This window comes from Mastomys coucha, unplaced genomic scaffold (assembly GCF_008632895.1).
Source record: "Mastomys coucha isolate ucsf_1 unplaced genomic scaffold, UCSF_Mcou_1 pScaffold1, whole genome shotgun sequence".
Taxonomy (NCBI): Eukaryota; Metazoa; Chordata; class Mammalia; order Rodentia; family Muridae; genus Mastomys; species Mastomys coucha.
The window spans coordinates 82241854-82262057 of NW_022196891.1; the positions used below are offsets into that span (position 1 = coordinate 82241854).

The 20204-nt window shown below is 45.6% G+C and overlaps 1 protein-coding gene across 3 annotated transcripts in view; it reads left to right on the plus strand.

Moving 5' to 3' along the window:
- Rab3gap2 (RAB3 GTPase activating non-catalytic protein subunit 2) overlaps positions 1-20204 on the plus strand; it is a 79491-nt gene that overhangs the window by 44660 nt on the left and 14627 nt on the right. For 2 of the 3 annotated variants that reach the window (XM_031337855.1, XM_031337872.1), the window contains 13 exons: positions 63-145; positions 328-392; positions 3351-3441; positions 6601-6728; positions 7527-7740; positions 8802-8899; positions 10257-10362; positions 11524-11684; positions 12408-12636; positions 14431-14604; positions 14699-14805; positions 18106-18172; positions 19369-19439. In XM_031337855.1, the coding sequence (XP_031193715.1) occupies positions 63-145; positions 328-392; positions 3351-3441; positions 6601-6728; positions 7527-7740; positions 8802-8899; positions 10257-10362; positions 11524-11684; positions 12408-12636; positions 14431-14604; positions 14699-14805; positions 18106-18172; positions 19369-19439 (1594 nt within the window). The remainder of the gene's footprint in view (positions 1-62; positions 146-327; positions 393-3350; positions 3442-6600; positions 6729-7526; positions 7741-8801; positions 8900-10256; positions 10363-11523; positions 11685-12407; positions 12637-14430; positions 14605-14698; positions 14806-18105; positions 18173-19368; positions 19440-20204) is intronic. The other variant, XM_031337864.1, reaches the window with a different exon arrangement.

The window sequence follows — 20204 nt, forward strand, 5'->3', positions numbered from 1 at the left end:
ATTCCGTCAGGGTTAGAAGGAACAAACACACGTTGTATAATGACTTGTGTTCACTATTTTAGTGATAAGAAGAGTGAAAGAGCCAAGGACCTGCACTTAGTGAAGAAGCTGGCGGCTCTGCTGAGAGCAAAGTCCCCCAAGCTGGGTAGGTGCCTCTCATCAGGCAGAGGGACAGCGCGGGCGGGCACTGCGAGTGAGGCGAGGGGGGCGCATCTGGGGGCAGTATGGTGTGGGGGCCGACTCCTTTAGGATGGCAGACAGTTTGTCTTCTATAGAAACATCTTTGTAGAATAAACTGAACATTCCAGTCTAATTCTCTTATTTTAGATTCATTTGAAATGGAAATAAAGGAGTTGATTCTTGATATTAAATACCCTGCAACCAAAAAACAAGTAAGTGTGTGCAGTAGTGAGTCTTCCTGCTGGGAAACCAATGTCACGTGAGAAAAATTTTATTGTCATAGTCCCAAGTAGGAGTGAGTACCTGTTGCCTCTCTTTTTTAAAAAGCTTAAGTAGCATTGCTATATATGGGACTGCATGTGCTTTATACACACACATACATAAATTCAGAATAATGGGAGCATAATAATAACAACAAGATAGGTACAGCAGCTTCCAGGACCTCTGAAGAGCCCAGCCCTGCCTCCTCAGTCCCGACCCATCTCCCATACCCGATGAACTTTGTGTTTCTCGCTGACACTTCGTTTGTGTAGCTGCTCTGAAGTGTCCTGATGTGTTTTCAGTTTTTTATAGTTGGAGACATGTGGTCTGTTGTGTTCTGTGACTTGTTCTTAGTGTTTCTGTGAGTGCCCATGCTGAGGGGATCTGCAGCTGGAGCCCCATCAGTGTGTGTGCTACAGCTCACAGTCACTCTCTTGCCATTGGACCATTTAGATGGCTTCCACTAAAAAGTGTGTGGTTTTCCTTGTGTACATGACGCAGGTTTCTCTTGAACTTACAGCTGAGGGTGGGATTGCTGGGCTGGGAGTTTTGCATCTGTGTTGGTAGATGACACATTCCTTCTCCTAGCTGCACTTGTCCTGATGAGAGTCCCGGCCTCACAGCCCCACGGTCCACAGTAGTGCTAGGCTCGTTGTTGAGATTCAGATCAGTTTTGACTTTACTGACCTGAAGAACTCCCCGCCACTTTTACCCAGTAGGCTGTTAGGCTTCTGACCAACTCCAAGGTATGACCTGGCTTTTGTTTGGTGGGTGGCTCACCGACTCAGGGAAGTTCTTGTTATTTGCAAGTTGGAGCAGATACTAAAGACGACTGGCAGGCAGCTAGGTGCACAGGGCAATGCTTCTGCAGGTGGGTGTGCAGCCTCCCTGTCTCCCGGAGCCTCTGCACGCCACAGAGCGCAGCTCTCTGAAATTCCAAGGCCTCTCTCTGTTCCTGCAGGAGTTTATGGAGGTTTCAGCACTTGGGATGGTCGGAATCTGGGGGCAAACACGAAATGTTACAACAACATTCTCCCAGTTTCTCTGTCTGCAGGGAGTTTAGCACCCCTGCTGCAGGAGCTGGGGCCAAGACTAGTCAAGAGAACAAAAGATTCTTTAGCACCTGTCACTCAGGAAATTATTGAGAAGCCGTGGGAGCTGTAAGCAAGGAACCAAGGGCAAACACCACTGTGCATATTACTATTTCACTATATATGTGGGAAACCGATGAGGAATGGTTTGTTAGAGTCTCTTTTTAAAAAATACTTTATGGGGGCTGGAAAGATGGCTCAGCAGTTAAGAGCACTGACTGCTCTTCCAAAGGTCCCTAGTTCAAATCCCAGCAACCACATGGTGGCCCACAACCATCTGTAATGAGATCTGACGCCCACTCTTGGAGTGTCTGAAGATACCTACAGTGTACTTACATATAATAATAAATAAATAACTCTTTAAAAAAATAAGTAAAAATAAAAAATACTTTATTAGCCAGGTAGTAATGGCACACGCCTTTAATCTTAGCCCTCAGGAGGCAGAGTCAGGCAGATCTCTGTGAGTTCAAGACCAGCCTGGTCTACAGAGTAAGTTCTAAGACAGCCAGGCTACATAAAAACCCTGTCTCAAAAAAACAAACAAAATGCTTTACAGTTTTATTTTAGAACAAGAAAGTATCTGATTTTTTGCTCTAATTTTCCATTCCACTGATTGGCTTTTCCTCAGGACAAAAATCTCAGTTATTGAACGTGGCATTGTGCCAACAATATAACTAACCATCTGAGAGAGTTTAGGGAGTCAAGTAGAGAAGGCTGTAAGTGCTCACTGCCCTCACCGTGAGCACAGGCCACCGTGAGCACAGGCCAGCCGAGCTGGGATGGTGCAGGGCACAAGCTGTCTGATGAGGGATTCTCTTCCTCCTCCCCTTACCATACCACCAAATCATACATGGAAGCATGGGTTTTAATTAAAATGCTAGAAAAGTCAAAATTGCCTATTGCCTCATAACACCAGAGGAAAAGCACAGAATGAAGATAGTGAGAGACTGAATCCAGTGAGGGGAGAAAGTGTGCTTGCCCACCAGCCTGCCATGTTGGAAGGATGGAGGAGGGCTACCCTTGTCCTGGGTTTGGGTCTGTTTGGTCACTTTCCCTCTGTGCTATAGATAGTTGCCTCATTATAGGACTGATAATCTTGTGAGTCACCATCTTCACTCATTTTGACCGCTCAGATAATAGACGTAATTGTGTTATGAGACCAATATGTATCTTTATTTATTTGTAGACAGGGTTTTTCTGTGTAGCTCTGGAGTACGTAGAACTCAACCTGCCTCTACCTCCTGAGTGCTGGGAGTCCTATGTCCTGCCACAGGCAGCGTGGGCTTAGGGTTTTGAACTACTTGCCTCATCAGCTAAAATCCAATTTAATCTGCTAATATGAAAGGATAAATGCGAACTTTAACTGTTCCTGACTCATTGCTGCCTCTGGTGTTATGAGGTATTTTAGAGCCTGCGACTAAAGACACATAAGCCTGCGGATAGGGATAGGTTGTGCCTGGGGGGACAGTGCATACTGAGTCTAGCTAGCATGGCGGCTGGAGCAGCCTGCCATGTGCTTATGCGGCAAGTGGTAATGAGTTGACAGCTTCCTCACTGGCATGCCGGTGACCTCTACTCGTCATTCATTCCAGGCAGAGGCACCCCAGACTGGCTTGGAGAATAACTGGGTCCTTGTCATGTCGTGAGGCCATTCTGTGGCCCAGCAACCGCCCGCTAGTTACTCAGTCATATACTACTTTTAATGTAACTTGAATTCAGCTGTGTGTATTGAAAGGGGATAGCAAAGGCAGGCATATGTGTAAAGCTAACACTAAGTGGTTGCTGTCTAATCATAGAATTGCTCACTGTTTCTTCTAGGCTCTGGAAAGCATTTTGGCCAGTGACCGTTTATCGTTTTCCTGCCTTAGAAATGTTACTCAGACTTTAATGGACACTTTAAAAAACCAAGGTAATAGATACTGTTATGGTTTCCCTTCAGATTATATATCTCACTGTGGGACATATGACGCCACCATGCTATATTAATGTAGAGATGACTGACTGACAGTTAGCTAGAGGGAATCGGCAGACAGACATGCAGTTGGGCACGGACTCTAGACCCTTACATTGGGAGCTTTAAAGATTGCCCGTCTGACACGCATTTGATCTTCATCTGAACGGACTCTGAGTGTGTTAACTGTTACCAAGAATAGTCTTCGCCCATGCCTCACTGCTGTGAGGGAAGATGTCAGTACAGAAAGACGAGAGGCAGCCACAGAGAGGCTGTCTGTGTTGTGTCCACTCCACCCCAGGCGTAGGAAGCATTTGGGAAAGGGGGACAGAAAGTTTGCCGGAAGCAAAGGTGGGTGGGCGGGAGAGGAAAGTTGTCTGGTTACAACAGAGCCAGCCGCTGCTCTCCCGAAGCCACTGCTGTGGCTCCCTGCCCTAAACCTGTCAACATAAAGCCATGCATGTCCCTGCATTGAGGGTGATGGGACTCATAAGTCCCCACCATTGCCGGAAGAGCTGTTGACTGTTGGTGCTTCTGCAGGTGCGAGAGTCAATTTTCTTTAGGGCTGTGGGCTTCTGTTAGCTCACGCCAGTAGGCGGCCTTATACCTGTGATGACATTATGAAAAGCAGAAATTGGACTCAGTGGGCTATTTAAGGAGGGGAAAGGCACACCATACTTAGAAAGCTCCCATCCTCAAAAGTGTTAATAAAATATCAAAGTTTAATGGGATATTGCATAGCTTCTATTCAAATGCCTCCTATAGACTTTGTGTCTGCTAATTTTAATGTGTAATATTTACTTGCAATTTTTTGGTAATAAAGTTTCCACAATGTAAAGAAAAAAGTGGATGTAAAGTTGGGACGGGGTGGAGGTGAATATGCTCAAAATGTATTATATGCATACCTCAAATTCTTAAATAATTAATAAAAGGATTATTTTAAATATTAAAAAATAAAATTGTACATCAAGAAAATAACTAACGGCCCGGCAGTGGTGGCGCACACCTTTAATCCCAGCACCTGGGAGGCAGAGGCAGGCGGATTTCTGAGTTCAAGGCCAGCCTTGTCTACAGAGTGAGTTCCAGGACAGCCAGGGTTACACAGAGAAACCCTGTCTCGAAAAACCAAGAAAAGAAAAAAAAAAGAAAAAAAGAAAATAATTAACAATATAAAATTTTAAGAGAATGCTGAGCAGCTTTTATTTTGACAGAGTTGCAGGACATCCTGAAAGCCATTGGGATGAGGGCAGTGAGCTAATGGATGCAAGAACCAAACAGGGCTGGGGTCATGGCGCAGGCCTCCCAATCTCAGCCCTTGGCAGGCAGAAATGGGTAGGGCTCTGAGTTCAAAGGTCAGCCTGGTTACAGGTGACAGGCTAGCCAGCTCTCTATAGGAGACCCAGTCTTATTACCAACAGCAAAACCCAAACACGTTTTCTTTCTGTCTTTGGCTTTTGCTTCTCTTCCTAAGAAAAGAGAGGATTCTAATGCGGCCATTCTTAAATAATATTTTTTCTGACTGGGGTAATGAATATTTCTTTTTTGAAGTGATGTTGTGTTAGTGTAGTAGATCTGCACTCTCTCATCCCTTAGGAAGAGAGGAGGGAGCTCCAGCTCTGCAGCCTGTCATTACGTTAGCGGCACTGTGTTGTGGTGCTGACTTTTATTTGTTTAAACTTGTCTGAAAAGAATTGCACTTGATACTGTGGCTTGTATCAAATGTGGCTTGATACTCCATGTTCTATTCAGCTGAGCTTGCAAAGTTAACTGGCTCTAAATTCCTAATATCAGTTGAATTGTGGTGTGCAGTGGATTGAATCCATCTACTTGGGACTTTTTCCTAACAGTAGAGTCTAAAGCCAGATTATATTTAATTACATTTATACCTAATCATGTTTGAGCCAGGCAACAGTGACTTAAAAGAGAATTCATATTAAGTTTCTGAGGACATAAAGCACCTAATTTTGAGATAGTTTTCATTCTTGACATTTTCAGTAGCTAGAAAAAGCCACTCTTGGTAAACAGTGGATGTCTTTAGTTCCCATGTCTTAGTGGAGACTGCTCACTTGAAAAGGCATACTGTACTTAAAAAGTTTCACATCCCTTGAAAGCATCAACAAAACATCTAATATTATGTAGAGAATAAGCCAAGTCACAAAACAAAAACTAAAAAACAAATCCCAGTTTCAAGTTCTGTTGCTAAATCAGAGTACTGAAAATTTTCAGAGTTTTTTATGCTGTTTTATAATAGCCGTGAGAACATGGGTAATGCTTCTTCATGTTTCCAACAGCTGCCCTTGCAGAGAATATATATTTGTTTTACATTAGTGAGAAATACTTAAGTTATTATACATAATGTGCTCTGTAGGGAATCTTTCCTCAGCATCAATCGTGAGCAAAATAAAACCTAATCAGTGGGATGTTAGTGGAAGTCTACTTAGGTCTTTGCCAGGCTGTCCTGGCGGCACATTCACACAGTCCATCGTTCCTGTGGGAGCCTCATTGTCTTTGAGCCCTTGGTAACCGTCAGAGCCAGGCCGCTGTACGTGTGCACATCCTCAGAGCCAGGCCGCTGTACGTGTGCACATCCTCACCCAGACTAACATAGTGTGCACATTCTCAGAGCCAGGCCACTGCATGTGTGCACATTCTCACCCAGGCTGACTTAGTGTGCACATCCTCAGAGCCAGGCCGCTGCACGTGTGCACATCCTCACCCAGGCCACTGCACGTGTGCACATCCTCAGAGCCAGGCTGACATAGTGTGCACATCCTCAGAGCCAGGCCGCTGCACGTGTGCACATCCTCAGATGAGCACAGCAGGTGTCTGGTGCTGGGGCTAACAGAGGGTGGATAGGAACCACTCTTTAAATAGAAGTACTACACGGGACTCTCTGTTACTCTTGCTCTGAACCTCTTCTCCCCTTATAAGAAAACATTATTTCACTTAAAAAGCTAGACATTTTATTATGTTGGAAAAATTATCTTTGCTTTCAAAATCTATGATAGGATGAGCATATCAATATTTAAGCTATTAAGAAATTGCATATTTAAGAGATGATGAAAGTCTTTATGAGCCTGTTAAGTATGTCTAATATGTTTTTCCTCCACCTCTTAGAACTTGAGTCTGTTGATGAAGGACTGCTACAGTTTTGTGCCAATAAATTGAAATTACTACATCTTTATGAATCTGTCAGTCAATTAAATACTCTTGATTTTCACTCAGATACACCATTCTCTGATAATGTGAGTAACCACAAATGTTAATATTATGCACAGTTATCTCCATGTTTATTTTTAACTTTTAAGCTTTTTGAGTAAACAACAGAAAATTAAAGATTCGGGGCAAAGATTTCAAATTAAATTTTTTCCTAATTGAGCTATTTATTTAAAAAAGTACTTTTACTAGAAAAATGTGCAGTGAATATGGCAATAATCAATGCAACCAAATATAATGACAGCTAAATATTTATACCCTAATTTACTGATATTCAACTACATTACAGGTATGTGCTATTTTCATTTACCAAAAGGCAAATAGATGGGTGTCTTGTCTTTAAGAACTTAGAGGCGTATTTTCTCTAGCAGGCCTCCTTCTGTCCCATGCTGCTCTATTTATATTACTGTATATTTTGTAAGAATATAGAAATACTAAATCTCATTGTCAATTCATCTTTCTGTTTTAGACTCCTTTGACTTGTCTTGACATTTTTAAAGGTGATGCCATTCACTGTCCTCTTGCTGTGAAGAGACACCATGACCAAGGCAACTCTTATAAAGGAAAGATTGCAGTTTAGAGGGTTACACTGACATCCCTGAAAAGCATGTAGTCCCCTAGAGAGACTTGCTAAGCTGGCACTGTTAGGATAGTTTTTCAAGTTTAGTTTACTTACATAACATATTTATGAAATGTTATTTAATCTCTGTCATATTTCACACTAATTTTAAAAGCCATCATTGCTCATCAGCCTGGAATCTCAGTTCTGCTATGGGCAGCTAGCATTTGTGGCACTTCAGAGAGAGAACGCCTTCTCTTGCTCACAGGATCTGGCTGTGTTGCTAAGGCTGGATGATAAGGAACTCCTGAAACTCCGGGCCTTGTTAGAGAAATACAAACAGGAAAACAGCAAAGCCACTGTCCGGTTTTCCGAGGATGCTGATGGAGTGCTGCCTGTTAGGACCTTCCTGGAGTACTTGGAGTATGAGAAGGATGCACTGAGCATAAGGAAGGTCGGCGACGAGGAGTATGTGGCTCTAGGTAAAGCCTGCAATCTGTGCGCCCAGTCCATATGCCCTCCCTCCACCACAGAGGTCCACAGAAGCAGACAGCCAATCAGTGCCCACTTTTGTTTTGAAATTCAGTGATCAAAAATTCAATGTACAGGCCAGGCGGTGGTGGTGCACACCTTTAATCCCAGCACTTCGGAGGCAGAGGCAGGCGGATTTCTGAGTTCAAGGCCAGCTTGGTCTACAGAGTGAGTTCCAGGACAGCCAGGACTATACAGAGAAACCCTGTCTTGAAAAAACAAAAAACAAACAAACAAACAAAAATTCAGTGTACATATTTTTTTGGTCAGTGATGCATTCTGGGTGTCCACACACCATGTCATACTAGTTTAATTGTATTAATAAGCCTTCTAATAAGAAAGTGTTGGGGGTTGGAGAAACAGCTTATTCAGTAAAGTGCTTGCCATGTAAACATGGGACCATAGTCTGAAATCACAGCATCTATGCAAAAGCCAGGCATGGTGGCATTTGCCTCTAATCCTAGCACTGGGTAGACAGGGGTATGCGGATCCCTGGGGCTCTCTGGTCAGCCAGTCTCTGCCTAACTGGGAAACTTAATGAGTGATCTATTTTAAAAAATAAGATGGGAACATTTGAGGAGGACATCCTACGTTGACCCCTGACCTACTACACACGCACACATGCACACGCACTACACACATACACACACACACACACACACACACACACACACACACACACACACGAGAAAGACAGAGAAAGAGAGAGAATTAGTTTTAAGGCATAATGATTTGCCTTCTATTCTCCTAAATCAAATTTAGATATTAAGTTCTTTTCTTTTGGGTATGGAAACCTTTAATGCCAGCATTCAGGAGGCAGAGGCAGGTGGGGGTCTTTGTGAGTTTGAGGCTGGCCTGGTCTATATAGTGAGTTCCAGGACAGCCGGGGCTTTACAAAGAAAGAGTCCCTCTCAAGCAACATCCACAAAACTTCTTTTCTTTCATACTGTCCTGCTCTTCTGGAATTCCCGTTTATAGTCAGTGAGGTTTGTTTGTTTGCTTGCTTTGCCAGGCAGCTTCTTCTTTTGGAAGTGTTTGCACGGAGAGAGCTCCACTGAAGACATGTGTCACACCCTGGAGTCTGCCGGACTCAGCCCGCAGCAGTTACTGGTGAGGTTTGGGACTGAGACCTTTGCACATGGCACACGGAAGTGTTAAGTCTTAAATCATCATCTTTAGCGTGTCAGGAACAATCATTTAAAAACCTGAAATGATCAAAGGAAACTGCAATTGCTACATCAAGATTGGTTTATTTTCTTATAAATTTCTGGGCTCAGATAAATATAGACTCAGCAGGTGAATACATTTACAGTAGGTTCTGATCATCAGTTGTTACATTAGAATGAAAAGAGCTCTTAAAAAACAACGTCAGGGCTGGGCAGTGGTGGCGCATGCCTTTAATCCCGGCACTTGGGAGGCAGAGGCAGGTGGATTTCTGAGTTTGAGGCCAACCTGGTCTACAGAGTGAGTACCAGGACAGCCAGGGCTACATAGAGAAACCCTGTCTCGAAAAACAAAAAAAAAAAACAACAACAGAAAAAAACAATGTCGGACTGGTGAGATGGCTCAGTGGTTAGAGCCCTGACTGCTCTTCCAGAGGTCCTGAGTTCAAACCCCAGCAACCACATGGTGGATCACAACCATCTGTAATGAGAAACAAAAACAAAAACAAAAACAAAACAAAACAAACAAACAAAACAACCAAAAGCCTATGGGCCAGAGTGAGCAGGGTCCTGGAGCGAGCGGGACCCAGAGAGAGCAAGTCGGGTGGGTGTGGGGCAGAGCTAGCAGGGTGGAGCAAGAGGGAGAAAGGGAAGGGGAAAAAAAGTCAACATTTCAAAACTTAAATATTCAGGGGTACAGTCTTAACATACCTGTGCTCTTCAAGTCCCAGCATCTGAGAATTATGTATTATGTTTTACAAATTTTAGAGCTGTTGTAGAAAGGCTTCCATGCTCCCCAATGTGGCCTCGTTTCATAGCATGCTAGGAACCTTAGAATAGGAATCTGATAGTGCTTACAGTTTTCCCAGCGTGCCCCTGTATCTTTGGCAAAAGCAAGACCAAGATAGAGCTCCTCCCCTGTCTCCCCTCAGAACCTGCAGCTCCTCCCCCTGTCTCCTCCCTCCCTCTTCCCCCCCTCCTCCCCCATCTCCCCTCAGAACCTGCAGCTGCTGCTTTCCTCAACAAGCAAGAGTCTCAGTGGGGTCCTTTCCTAGCAGGGTTCTCCTAACTGTGGCCTAGGGAGGACAGTGTGCAACCTAAGAGATAGAAGGGGTGGGATTCAGGTACCCAGGAGCTGTGGAGAATCTCTTAGACACTTTCCTCAGGTTATCCCCACACTACGTGATAGACCAAGCATAGCTAGCCCGCAGCATCATCGCGCACACGTGCACACTCTGGGAAAGTACGGAATCTACCCTATGTTAAATACTGCTTAGGCTGAGAAAGATTTCATTTCATTCCAGTCTCTGCTCCTAAGTGTTTGGCTTTCGAAGGAAAAAGATATTTTGGACAAACCCCAGTCTGTCTGCTGTCTTCATGCCATGCTGTCCCTGCTGAGCAAGATGAAAGGTAGGAGAGCATGTGTCACTCCTCAGGGGGCCAGTGTCCTCAGGGCGGCCATGATGAAAGGTAGGAGAGTGGTGTCACTCCTCAGGATGTCCACTTTGATGCTCAGAAACAGAATGCAGTGTTTGAAATACCACAAAGACAGGAAGGACTTCTCTCCACCAAGGAGAACACTTCAGTGGGGGTGCAGCCAGAAGGTAGATCACAGGCCCTGGTTTGCATCCTTGGCCATATGAGCACATGCACTGGTCAGAAGCTTGCTGTATATTTGCAGTGTGCTTTAATCTGAGACACTAAAATTCAGCTGTCAGAAGGCAGTCACCAGAAAGCAGTCTTTGATAGAAATATATTTAACCCATTTTGGTAGGAGAAATGGCTCATGTGTATACAGACATACATGCAGTGTATACAGACATACATGCAGACAAAAACCCACATACATAAAATAAGTGGTAGATTTTTTTAGAAGTTAAACATATGTCTATCCCCATCCCTAACCTCCCTTTTTCATAATGATAAAGATACTTCAGTAAGAATTTGGTAGTGATTCAGAAACAGCATGACTGATAGTGGGAAGACTTGGAAGAGAAATGTTCTGAGTAAGCTCTGTTGCAGTGTCTTAGCATCTTTACTGCTGTGGTAAAGACCAGAAGCAACAGCCAGGGAAAGGGCTCGTTCCTTCCAGCTAACAAGTGTGTCACTGAGGAGGTTGATGAGCCTGGAGGCAGAAGCTGAGGCAGAGAGTAAAGGATTATAGCTTGCTTGCTTGTTCTCCACCATCACCTGCTTTCTTACACACTCCAGGTCACCAGCCAGGGGGGTGGGTGGGGTGGGAGGGTGGAGGGAGTGGGGGTGTAGCACCATCTACAGTGTGCTGGGCCCACTCACATCAATCATCCATCAAAGAAAGGCACAGTGTTGCCTACTGGCTGAGCTTATGAAGGCGTTTTGTTAATGGAGGTTCCTTTTTAGCAGATGACTCAAGTTTGTGTCAAGCAGACAAAACCCTAGCTAGCACACAGTATTAATTCTCTAGTGCATTTAGTTATATGCAGGGACGTCTTTGAGGGATGTAGTTTAAGCCTAAAGGACGGAACAAGTATAGTACACACCCATACTGACAGAGTAGGATTTTTCTGTTTGCATTTTCTCTTGTCTCTGTAGTGGCCATCGATGAGACATGGGATTCTCAGTCTGTATCCCCATGGTGGCAGCAGATGCGCATGGCCTGCATTCAGTCAGAGAACAACGGAGCTGCCCTGCTGTCTGCACACGTCGGACATTGTGTGGCTGCACAGATGTCCAGCAGTGCTACGGATAAGAAAGTAAGTGGGCAGCCGTGCATCTGCTCGGTATCCATGTGGGGAGCTTGCAGCGTCCTGGAGGTGGAGCGTGAAGTGTGTGAGGAGTTTGAAGTAGCTGATAGCGGGCAGTGATGCTTCCCTCACCAAGGGGTCAGGGTGAAACTGGACCGCCTCTTAGGTTTATTCAGGTTCTGCAGCCAGGGATTGTCTCCATCCTCCTCCTCCAGACCCAGCACTCAGTCGCACAGACCAGTGCTTTCTACTTGCTGCGTCTTCTCCCGAGGGTTCATTTACATTAAGAAGTTGGCTTTTCTAACATTTCATGTTAGGTCAAGTAGGTTCTCCTCGTGGACTGTTAGATTAACGCCTGGGGCCTGAGTGGGCCTCTAGTGGTTTACTGTAAACATGGTCAGTCCTGGAGGTGATGGGGTAAATGTGACACTGCCAGCCTGAGGAGTTTGCAGTGATAGCATTAGTTGGTTCTTTCTGTCAGTGCCGAGGAGAGCAGCCTTTGCCAGGGGCCAGAGACTCAGGTGCACACTGGTTGAGCCTGACTTATGGCCACAGGACAGACCTCTCATAACTGTCCTGAGATTGCAGTCTCATCCAGTCAAGTATTAAATCTGTAAAATTACTTCTCTATTGCTTTAAGTCGATCCTGACGCAGAGCTGTCAGGAGGCTGGGGGTGTGGCTCAGAGGAGCGCTGGCCCGGCACAGGTAAGGCCATGGGTATCTTCTCTCAGTTTTCCCAGATGGTTTTGGATGCTGATGCGGAAGCCCTCACAGACTCCTGGGAAGCCCTTTCTCTGGACACCGAGTACTGGAAGCTCCTGCTGAGACAGCTGGAGGACTGCCTCATCCTGCAGACTCTGCTGCATAGCAAAGCAAGCACTCCAGCCGCCAAAGCGTCCTCTCCACAGACAGACCCCCTTCCAAGGCTTTCCGTTAAAAAACTCTTAGAAGGGGGGAGAGGTGAGCTGAAGCTCATGTGAGCATGTGCACACGTGTCCATATGGTATTTGGAATATGCGCTCACTCATTTCCTTCTAGCTGGGGCTTGCTTTGAATTCACAGCCCTCCTGCCTTAGTCAAGTGTTAGGTGAGCCTTTTAATGACCATTAGACCAATCCTAGGTTGTCAGTGAGTGAAATGTTGATGGAGGTTCCCATTCCTAGGCCTCAGTCCATCCTTTCTCACCCACTCCTAGACACTCGAGTGTTGCTCACGTTTCAAAATCTACCCAAGTATCCCTCCACGTAACCATTCCCAACCAACGCTGTCTTCTTCCTCCTTATCTCCAGAGAGCCAGTAACTCCATCCCTTCCTCTCTTTCTTCCCTGTTTTATGTTTTTAAATTTTCCCTAAGTATGTTTTGTGTTTCGTTACCACATAGCAGTTATATACATTATGAGACAGAGTAACACTTTAATTTGTGCATCATTAGCTCAGATTTACTATTTAGATGTTTGTTATTGTTCTGTGTCAGGAGCACTCAGAGTCCTCTGTGCTATCTATTTTGAATATACAATTAGTTGTGTGGATCCTCTTCTGTGCTGTGGACCAGATGCACCCGGGTGCCCAGTACTATCCTCTCTCCACCCTTCCTGTTGGCTGCCCTCTCTCCAGCCTCTGCTCCTGCCTCTCCCCTGCTGCTCCTGTGAGAGCAACTGGGGGCTTCTCACACATAAAGGAGAACATGAGCCATTGTCCCCTTCCCCACACATGACTTTCTGCTGGCCCACAGTATTATGGTTCATTATGGCTCAGCCTTAGTTTTCAGTTCTCCCTGAGTGTTCATGATTCTTACCAGAGGCTCTAGGAAGCACTTGATACCAGAATGATAGTTCTAGATTTATATATTCAAGTGCTTGTAGCTTTTTACTGATTATTATTGTGAAGGGACAGGAGACTGACAGAGGACACGTGATACTCTCCATGTGTCCACACAAAGTCAACATACCTGCATGCACATCACACACATACAATAAACGTGCTGCCATGTTCGCTCCAGGTTTAGGCAGAGTTACAAAGCAGGACACCCAGCATCCTCCTCTGATGTACACATGTGCAATATACATGTGCAATATACCTATACAAACACATGAATTATTTTAAATTAGAATAAAGTAGCATGAGGAGGGCATAGTTCCAGTGATAGAATGATCGTCTGGCTGGCACAGGCGTAGGCTGAATGGCCAGCACCTCATGAGCTGGGCACATACGTCCCTCACTCCAGAGGTGGAAGCAGCAGCACAAGTTGAGGGTCACTTATCCTCAGTTTGATGACTTGAGGCCAGCCTGATGCAAGACTGTTTCTCAAACAAACCACGAAAGAAACCTTTAAAACAATAGTAGTTCCTCCACGTGTGTCTGGTGTGTCTGTTGATGGTGAGCTTGCGGGCCTGGCAAGTGTGTCATGCATAGGATTGGTATATGCCCATTTATGTTGAGTTGAGATTTTCTCAGTGCAGACGTGTGCCCCCAGTATCAGCTGTCTTCTGTGTCTACCACCGCAGACGTGGGCTTACAAGGGTGTCTTGTACACGGGCAGCAAGCTGTCTGCTTGTCCTCCCAAGTTGAATGATAGGTATTCATGCGCTTTAAGTCTCGTGGCATTTGGCATCACCAGGTTCAGGTTCTGAAGTGAATACGCTGTGTGTGTGTGTGTGTGTGTGCGCTCACCCATGCTCCGTATTTGGCACCGTTTAGCATGTTGCTGCTCATCTTTCACCAGATTTCATTTTCTTTCTTGTCTCAAACCTATAGGTGGTATTGCCGACAGTGTAGCCAAATGGATATTTAAACAGGACCTCAGCCCTGAATTGTTGAAATGTGCCAACAAAGAAAGAGATATAGAAAATCCAGATGAACCCAGAGAAGGTATTTCCCGAAGTCTCCCTGAGGTGTCAGAGGTGGAGCTAGACCTAGGAGCCATACCAGGTGACACCGGATGACGAGCACTGTAGAATCCAGGGTGGAGTGGCAGGCGGAGTTCTTATTACCAAAAGGATGCTGTTCCCCTTATGTCTTCCAGACTTGCTCCGCCTAGCCTATGAGCAGTTCCCGTGCAGCCTCGAGCTGGACGTGCTGCACGCGCATTGCTGCTGGGAGTATGTGGTTCAGTGGAACAAGGACCCGGAGGTAAGTCTCCGCCTGCTGACTATGTCTGCGTGTTGTGCACAGGCCAGGCTTGTCCCGGAGCACATTGCTCTGTGTGTGCGTGTGTGTGCGTGTGTGCGTGTGCGTGTGTGCGTGCGCGCGTGTGCATGTGTGTGTGTGTGTGTGTGTGTGTGCGCGCGCGTGCGTGCGTGTGTGTGTGTGTGTGTGTGTGTGTGTGTGTGTGTACACTTAGTATTGAACCAATGGATGGCTTCATGTTTGCTTAGCAAGGACTCCCAACACTGAATGATATCCTTAGCCCTTTCACGTTTACTTCTGGAGACAGGATCTAGTTAAGTTGCTCTTACTGGCCTTGAACCGAGGCCTTCCTGAGTTGTGAACGGTGTGAAGCACAGTGGCCAGCTGTGTAATTAAGTGTGGCTTTCTTACACTCTGGTGGATAATTCATTCAGACTGTAGGAGGTATATCCTCATTTCAGCTCTGCCATTGCTTTTCCCTTGAGACTGACTATGACTATCATTCTGCATGTGTGACTCAGAGGGCAATGGAGGACATGGCAGGATTCTCACCCTGGCATCCTGTTTTGGTTAAGGTTTAACAAAGGCAAGTCTATTGTTTAGATCATCTGCAAGTATATTCTTTTAATATAAGGTATTGTTACATGTTAAAGAGCCTTTATGAGGAGGGAGGAAGTACATGAGATTTTATATGAGAATGCAGCCTGAGATAAGGACCTCAAAGAATTTGGATTCAAGGGGAGCCATTTACAAGAATGCTTATGAAGGAGTTTTAAGTAAAGGAGATGTCTACAATATGCTTGTGTGTCTTGTCTCATCTTGGTGTCAAGCCTGAAGGATGGATACTTTCCTTAACTGAATGAGGTGGTAGAATAGGTTTGGTGACCAGTGGTAAGTCAGCCATTCAGTTGGGATCCAAAGCCGAGCTTGGGCCACACCACAAGGTACTTCCAACCAGGATGCTAATGACCCTTCCAGCTCATGATCCTAACAGTGTGGGAAGTGAGGCCTTAACAGAGAGTTGAGACCACAGCAAGACTAACTTGAACAAGAGTTAGCCATGTGCACAGTAGGGCTGTTTCTGGGTTATTGTTCTGATCCAAATATACAAAAAGTAGTAAACATAGACATGCCAGAACCAGCCATTAGACACTGGGCCGCATTAGGACCTTTACTTTGACCTTTACCAAGGTGACAAATGCTGTTAGGTCGTGCCATTTCATGCAGAAATGCAGAAGGAAATCAAAACTCTACTGTTGACTGAGGACAGGGACAAAGCACACGTCTTCAGGTGAGGAGAGGGCCTGTGCTCCAGAGCACACTGGTGACAGTGCAGTACTGTCTTAAGAGAGAGAGGAAGCTAACAGTGCCACCTGTGCTCCAGAGCACACTGGTGACAGTGCAGTACTGTCTTAAGAGAAGGAGGAAGCTAACAGTACCACCTGTGGTTCTGGCTCATGGAGTCAGCATGAGCACCTTCTTACCCCAGTCCCATCCCTCATGGCCACCCTACTCAGGGCGCACAGCTGGCTGACCTCTGGAAACGTCCTGAGCCCTTTGTCTGGATGTCTCCCTAGGCAGAACACCCTAACACCCTACAGCAGTAGTCACCTGGGAGCAGCAAAGTGGCGTGCATGAGACCCAGTGTTCCCGTTAGGGCAGTCCTTGGCCTCTGTCGGAGTGGAATGCTTTGAATGATGTCTGTCTGTCTTGTTTGTGTAGTTTTCTTTTTAAATATTCATCTACTTCACACATCATACCCTATCCCAACTACGCACGCACGCACACACACACGCACACAGCATTCTGCCTGCAGTCCAGAATAGGGCACTAGATCTCATTACAGATGGTTGTGAGCCACCATGTGTGTGCTGGGACTTGAACTCGGGACCTGTGGCAGAGCAACTGGTACTCTCAGCATGTGTGGCGACAGTAGTGACAGGGAGGCTTCCAAAGGTTTTAGCGAACATCTGGATGATTCTGTGAGCATAGTGTGCTACTTGGATTTGAGAATGTCAGCCTGTGTGGTTACACAGATAGCTCCCAAGGCCTCCCTCTGGCGTTCCCTCGCTCTAACTCTTCTTACCATTCACTCCTGACGCTGTCCGACATGCTTGCTTTCATCTTTACCGTCTGGCTCCTCACTAGGCTCTGTGCTCAGTGCAGACAGAGGTCTGGGTCTCTTTTGTTCCCTGTAGTATTCCTGGGGCCTCAAGTAGGTTTGGTGCATGGTAGATGCTCCAGCCTGCTGCATGATGCTTGTTTGCAAAAGGGAATTCAGTTTTCATGCCTGTGAAATTCCAGCATTACCCGAAGAGAGGAGTTGTATACTAGATAGACCTCGGGAGCTTAATCCATGTCATGATCCGGGTGTATCTAGAAATTAATCATTAGTTAGATAATATCTTATCAAGAGTTATTCCTTACCCGATTCACAGAGTTCCTTTCGTTTTCCTCCCCCTCTCCCTCTTCTCATTCCTTTGAGTCAGGGTTTAGCTTTACAGCTTAGCCTGGAACTGCACATGTAAGCCACGTGATCTGGAGTTCATGAGCCTTCTGCTTCTGTCCGTCGTTTCTGGTTTGCTCATTTGCGTGTTTTTGAGACAGCGTCTCACTATGCAGCTCGCATTATCCTGGAACTCACTCTGTAGACCAGGCTGGCCTCAAACTCACAGAGGTCCACCTGCCTCTGCCTCCCAAGTGCTGAGATTAAAGGTGTGTGCCACCGCCACCCAGCAGCGGCAGCTACTGCTGCTGCTCCTCCTCTTCCTTCTCTAATTCCTTCCCTCCACTTCTTCCTTTGCCTCCTTCATATATGTGAATGCTTTGCCTTCATGTATGTATGTGGATTGCATACATGCCCAGTGCCCTTGAAGAATAAAAGAGGGCATTGGATCCCCTAGAACTTGGGTTATGGATAGCTGTAAGTGATCATGCTGGGTCTTTTGCAAGAGCAACACGTGCTCTTAACCACTGAATCATCTTTCCAGTCCCTTTGCCAAATTCTTAAATAGGCTTATGCAGAAATTTAGTAAGAAGTCTCCAGTGGGGTGCTGGAGAGGTGGCTCAGTGGTTAAGGTTAGTGGGTGCTCTTCAGAGGACTTGAGTCCAGCACACTAGCCTGGGTGCTCACAAGCCTGTGGCTCTAGCCTCAGGGTGTTTCATGTGCGCCTCCACCCTCCACAGGCATCCTCTCACACAGTATGTACTTGCCACAGACACAGAAATAAAATCAATGTTAGAGAAAAAGGTTTCCATTGATGTGAAATAACCTTTGCCTTCTCTCTCTCTCTTCTCTCTAAGGAAGCTCGTTTTTTGGTTAGATCCATAGAACACTTGAAGCACATTCTTAATCCACATGTTCAAAATGGTGAGTGGCAGGTGTTGAGTCCTCAGGAGCCCCAGCTGTAATTGGATGGGTGTTGTCAGCTCCCGTCCTCTCCCCGCATCTCACTGTGCATCACTGTGTGCAAAGAGCCCCTTGTAATTGCCTCCTCCTGGGGCCATGGAGCTGCTTACTGCTGCTGAGGCCAGCTGCCCTGCTTTGGAATAAAAGCATGGCCTTGTTATTTGCTTAGTTGAGGTTTTTTTTTTTTAAAGAATGTTTAATGTTTTAAAGTACTTTGGGGACAGGGGCAGGTGTTTTGCTTTTGCTTTTGTTTTTCTGCAGTCTCATGTAGCCCAGGCCACTCTTGAACTCCTGGTTCTCTTGCCTTGCCCTCCCAAAGGCTCGCATTACAGGCATGAGTCACCACATCTGGCTACCTTAACATATTTTTAATATGTTCTTATTTTAATAGTTTGCATAAGAATTAAGCTGTTCTCAACAGTTCATGCATGTCTTTTAAGTCACATGTTTTCCTTTTAAGGATTTATTTACTTTATGTATATGAGTACACTATTGCTCTCTTCAGACACACTAGAAGAGGGCATCAGATCCCATTACAGATGGTTATGAGCCACCATGTGGTTGCTGGGAATTGAACTTGGGACCTCTGGAAGAGCAGTCAGTGCTCTTACCCACTGAGCCATCTCTCCAGCCCCATGCATGTCTTTTGTTGTGAATTTCTGAGATATACAGTGGACCTAGTAGGCACAGTGTCTACAGACACTTCCCAAGAAGTTTTCCCAAATCACTGTCCTAGCCAGTGTGTGCTTCATTTGTCTCAAGCCCTCCCCAGAGCTAGAGAGCCAGGAGAGCGTCAGTAGCAGAGCCTTGTGGGCTTGTGCAAGGGAGGCCCTGTGTTCTACCCGTGGCATGGCAACCCAGCACACAGCGGCATAAGGAAGCGTAAGGCTTCCTGGAGGCGGTGTGATGGCATAGGTTATGAGGGGTTACTTTCCCTCGGTACTTGTGGATTTCACACTTACTGTTTATAGGTACACTTTTCTGTTCCCTCACCCTTTCATTTAAAGTGAAAATTCTGCATAAGAGGCAAGAAATGATATATAGCGTCCACGGAGTTCCCTCAGCTCGGGGCAGAGTTCTGTGCGTGATGACGTTGCGTGCGTGATGACGTTGCCTCAGCAGCGCTCTGCTCACAGCTCACTTCATTTGCTGTGCAGGTATCGCGCTGATGATGTGGAATACGTTCTTGGTGAAAAGGTTTTCTGCTGCTACCTACTTAATGGATAAGGTGAGCTGGTTTTAATTTTCACGTACTGATTTCTTTTTTGGTTTTTCTTTTTTGTTTTTTTGGGGGTTTTTTTTGGTATTTCGAGACAGGGTTTCTCTGTGTAGCCCTGGCTGTCCTGGAACTCACTCTGTAGACCAGGCTGGCCTTGAACTCAGAAATCCGCCTGCCTCTGCCTCCCAAGTGCTGGGATTAAAGGGGTGAACCACCACTGCCCATGCCTACTTCCACATACTAATTTTTCAATTTAGCTTCCTTCGTTTCTTGGTATTAGAAAGATTGCTTAAACTGGGCTGTGTTGGTAGGCTGTGTTTCTGGTTGTCGGTTGATACTGTGTTTTGCTCCTGCTCAGTAAAATGTACTTCCCAGGAGAAACATTTTAAAATTACATATGTATATCATTATAATATATAATTAAAATATATGTGTGTATACATATGTAATTACATATATGTGCATATATGTGAGAGTATAATATAGTTATATCATTAATCTCCTTCCCTCTCTCCCCTCCAGCTTCTCCTGCATACACCCCCCACCTTGCTCTCTTTAAAATTCATGACCATTTTTTCTGTGATTGTTATTACATATATATACATATACTCCTAAACTTACAAATACAGCCTGTAAAGTACATATAATGTTGTTATGTAGGTATATGTTCTCAGGGCTGATCAGTTGGTAGTTGATAACCACTTACTGTGCTCTTTCCTGGGGAAGTCCGTCTCTCCCACTCGGCATGCCTTAGTTGTTGCCCTCAGTTCCTTG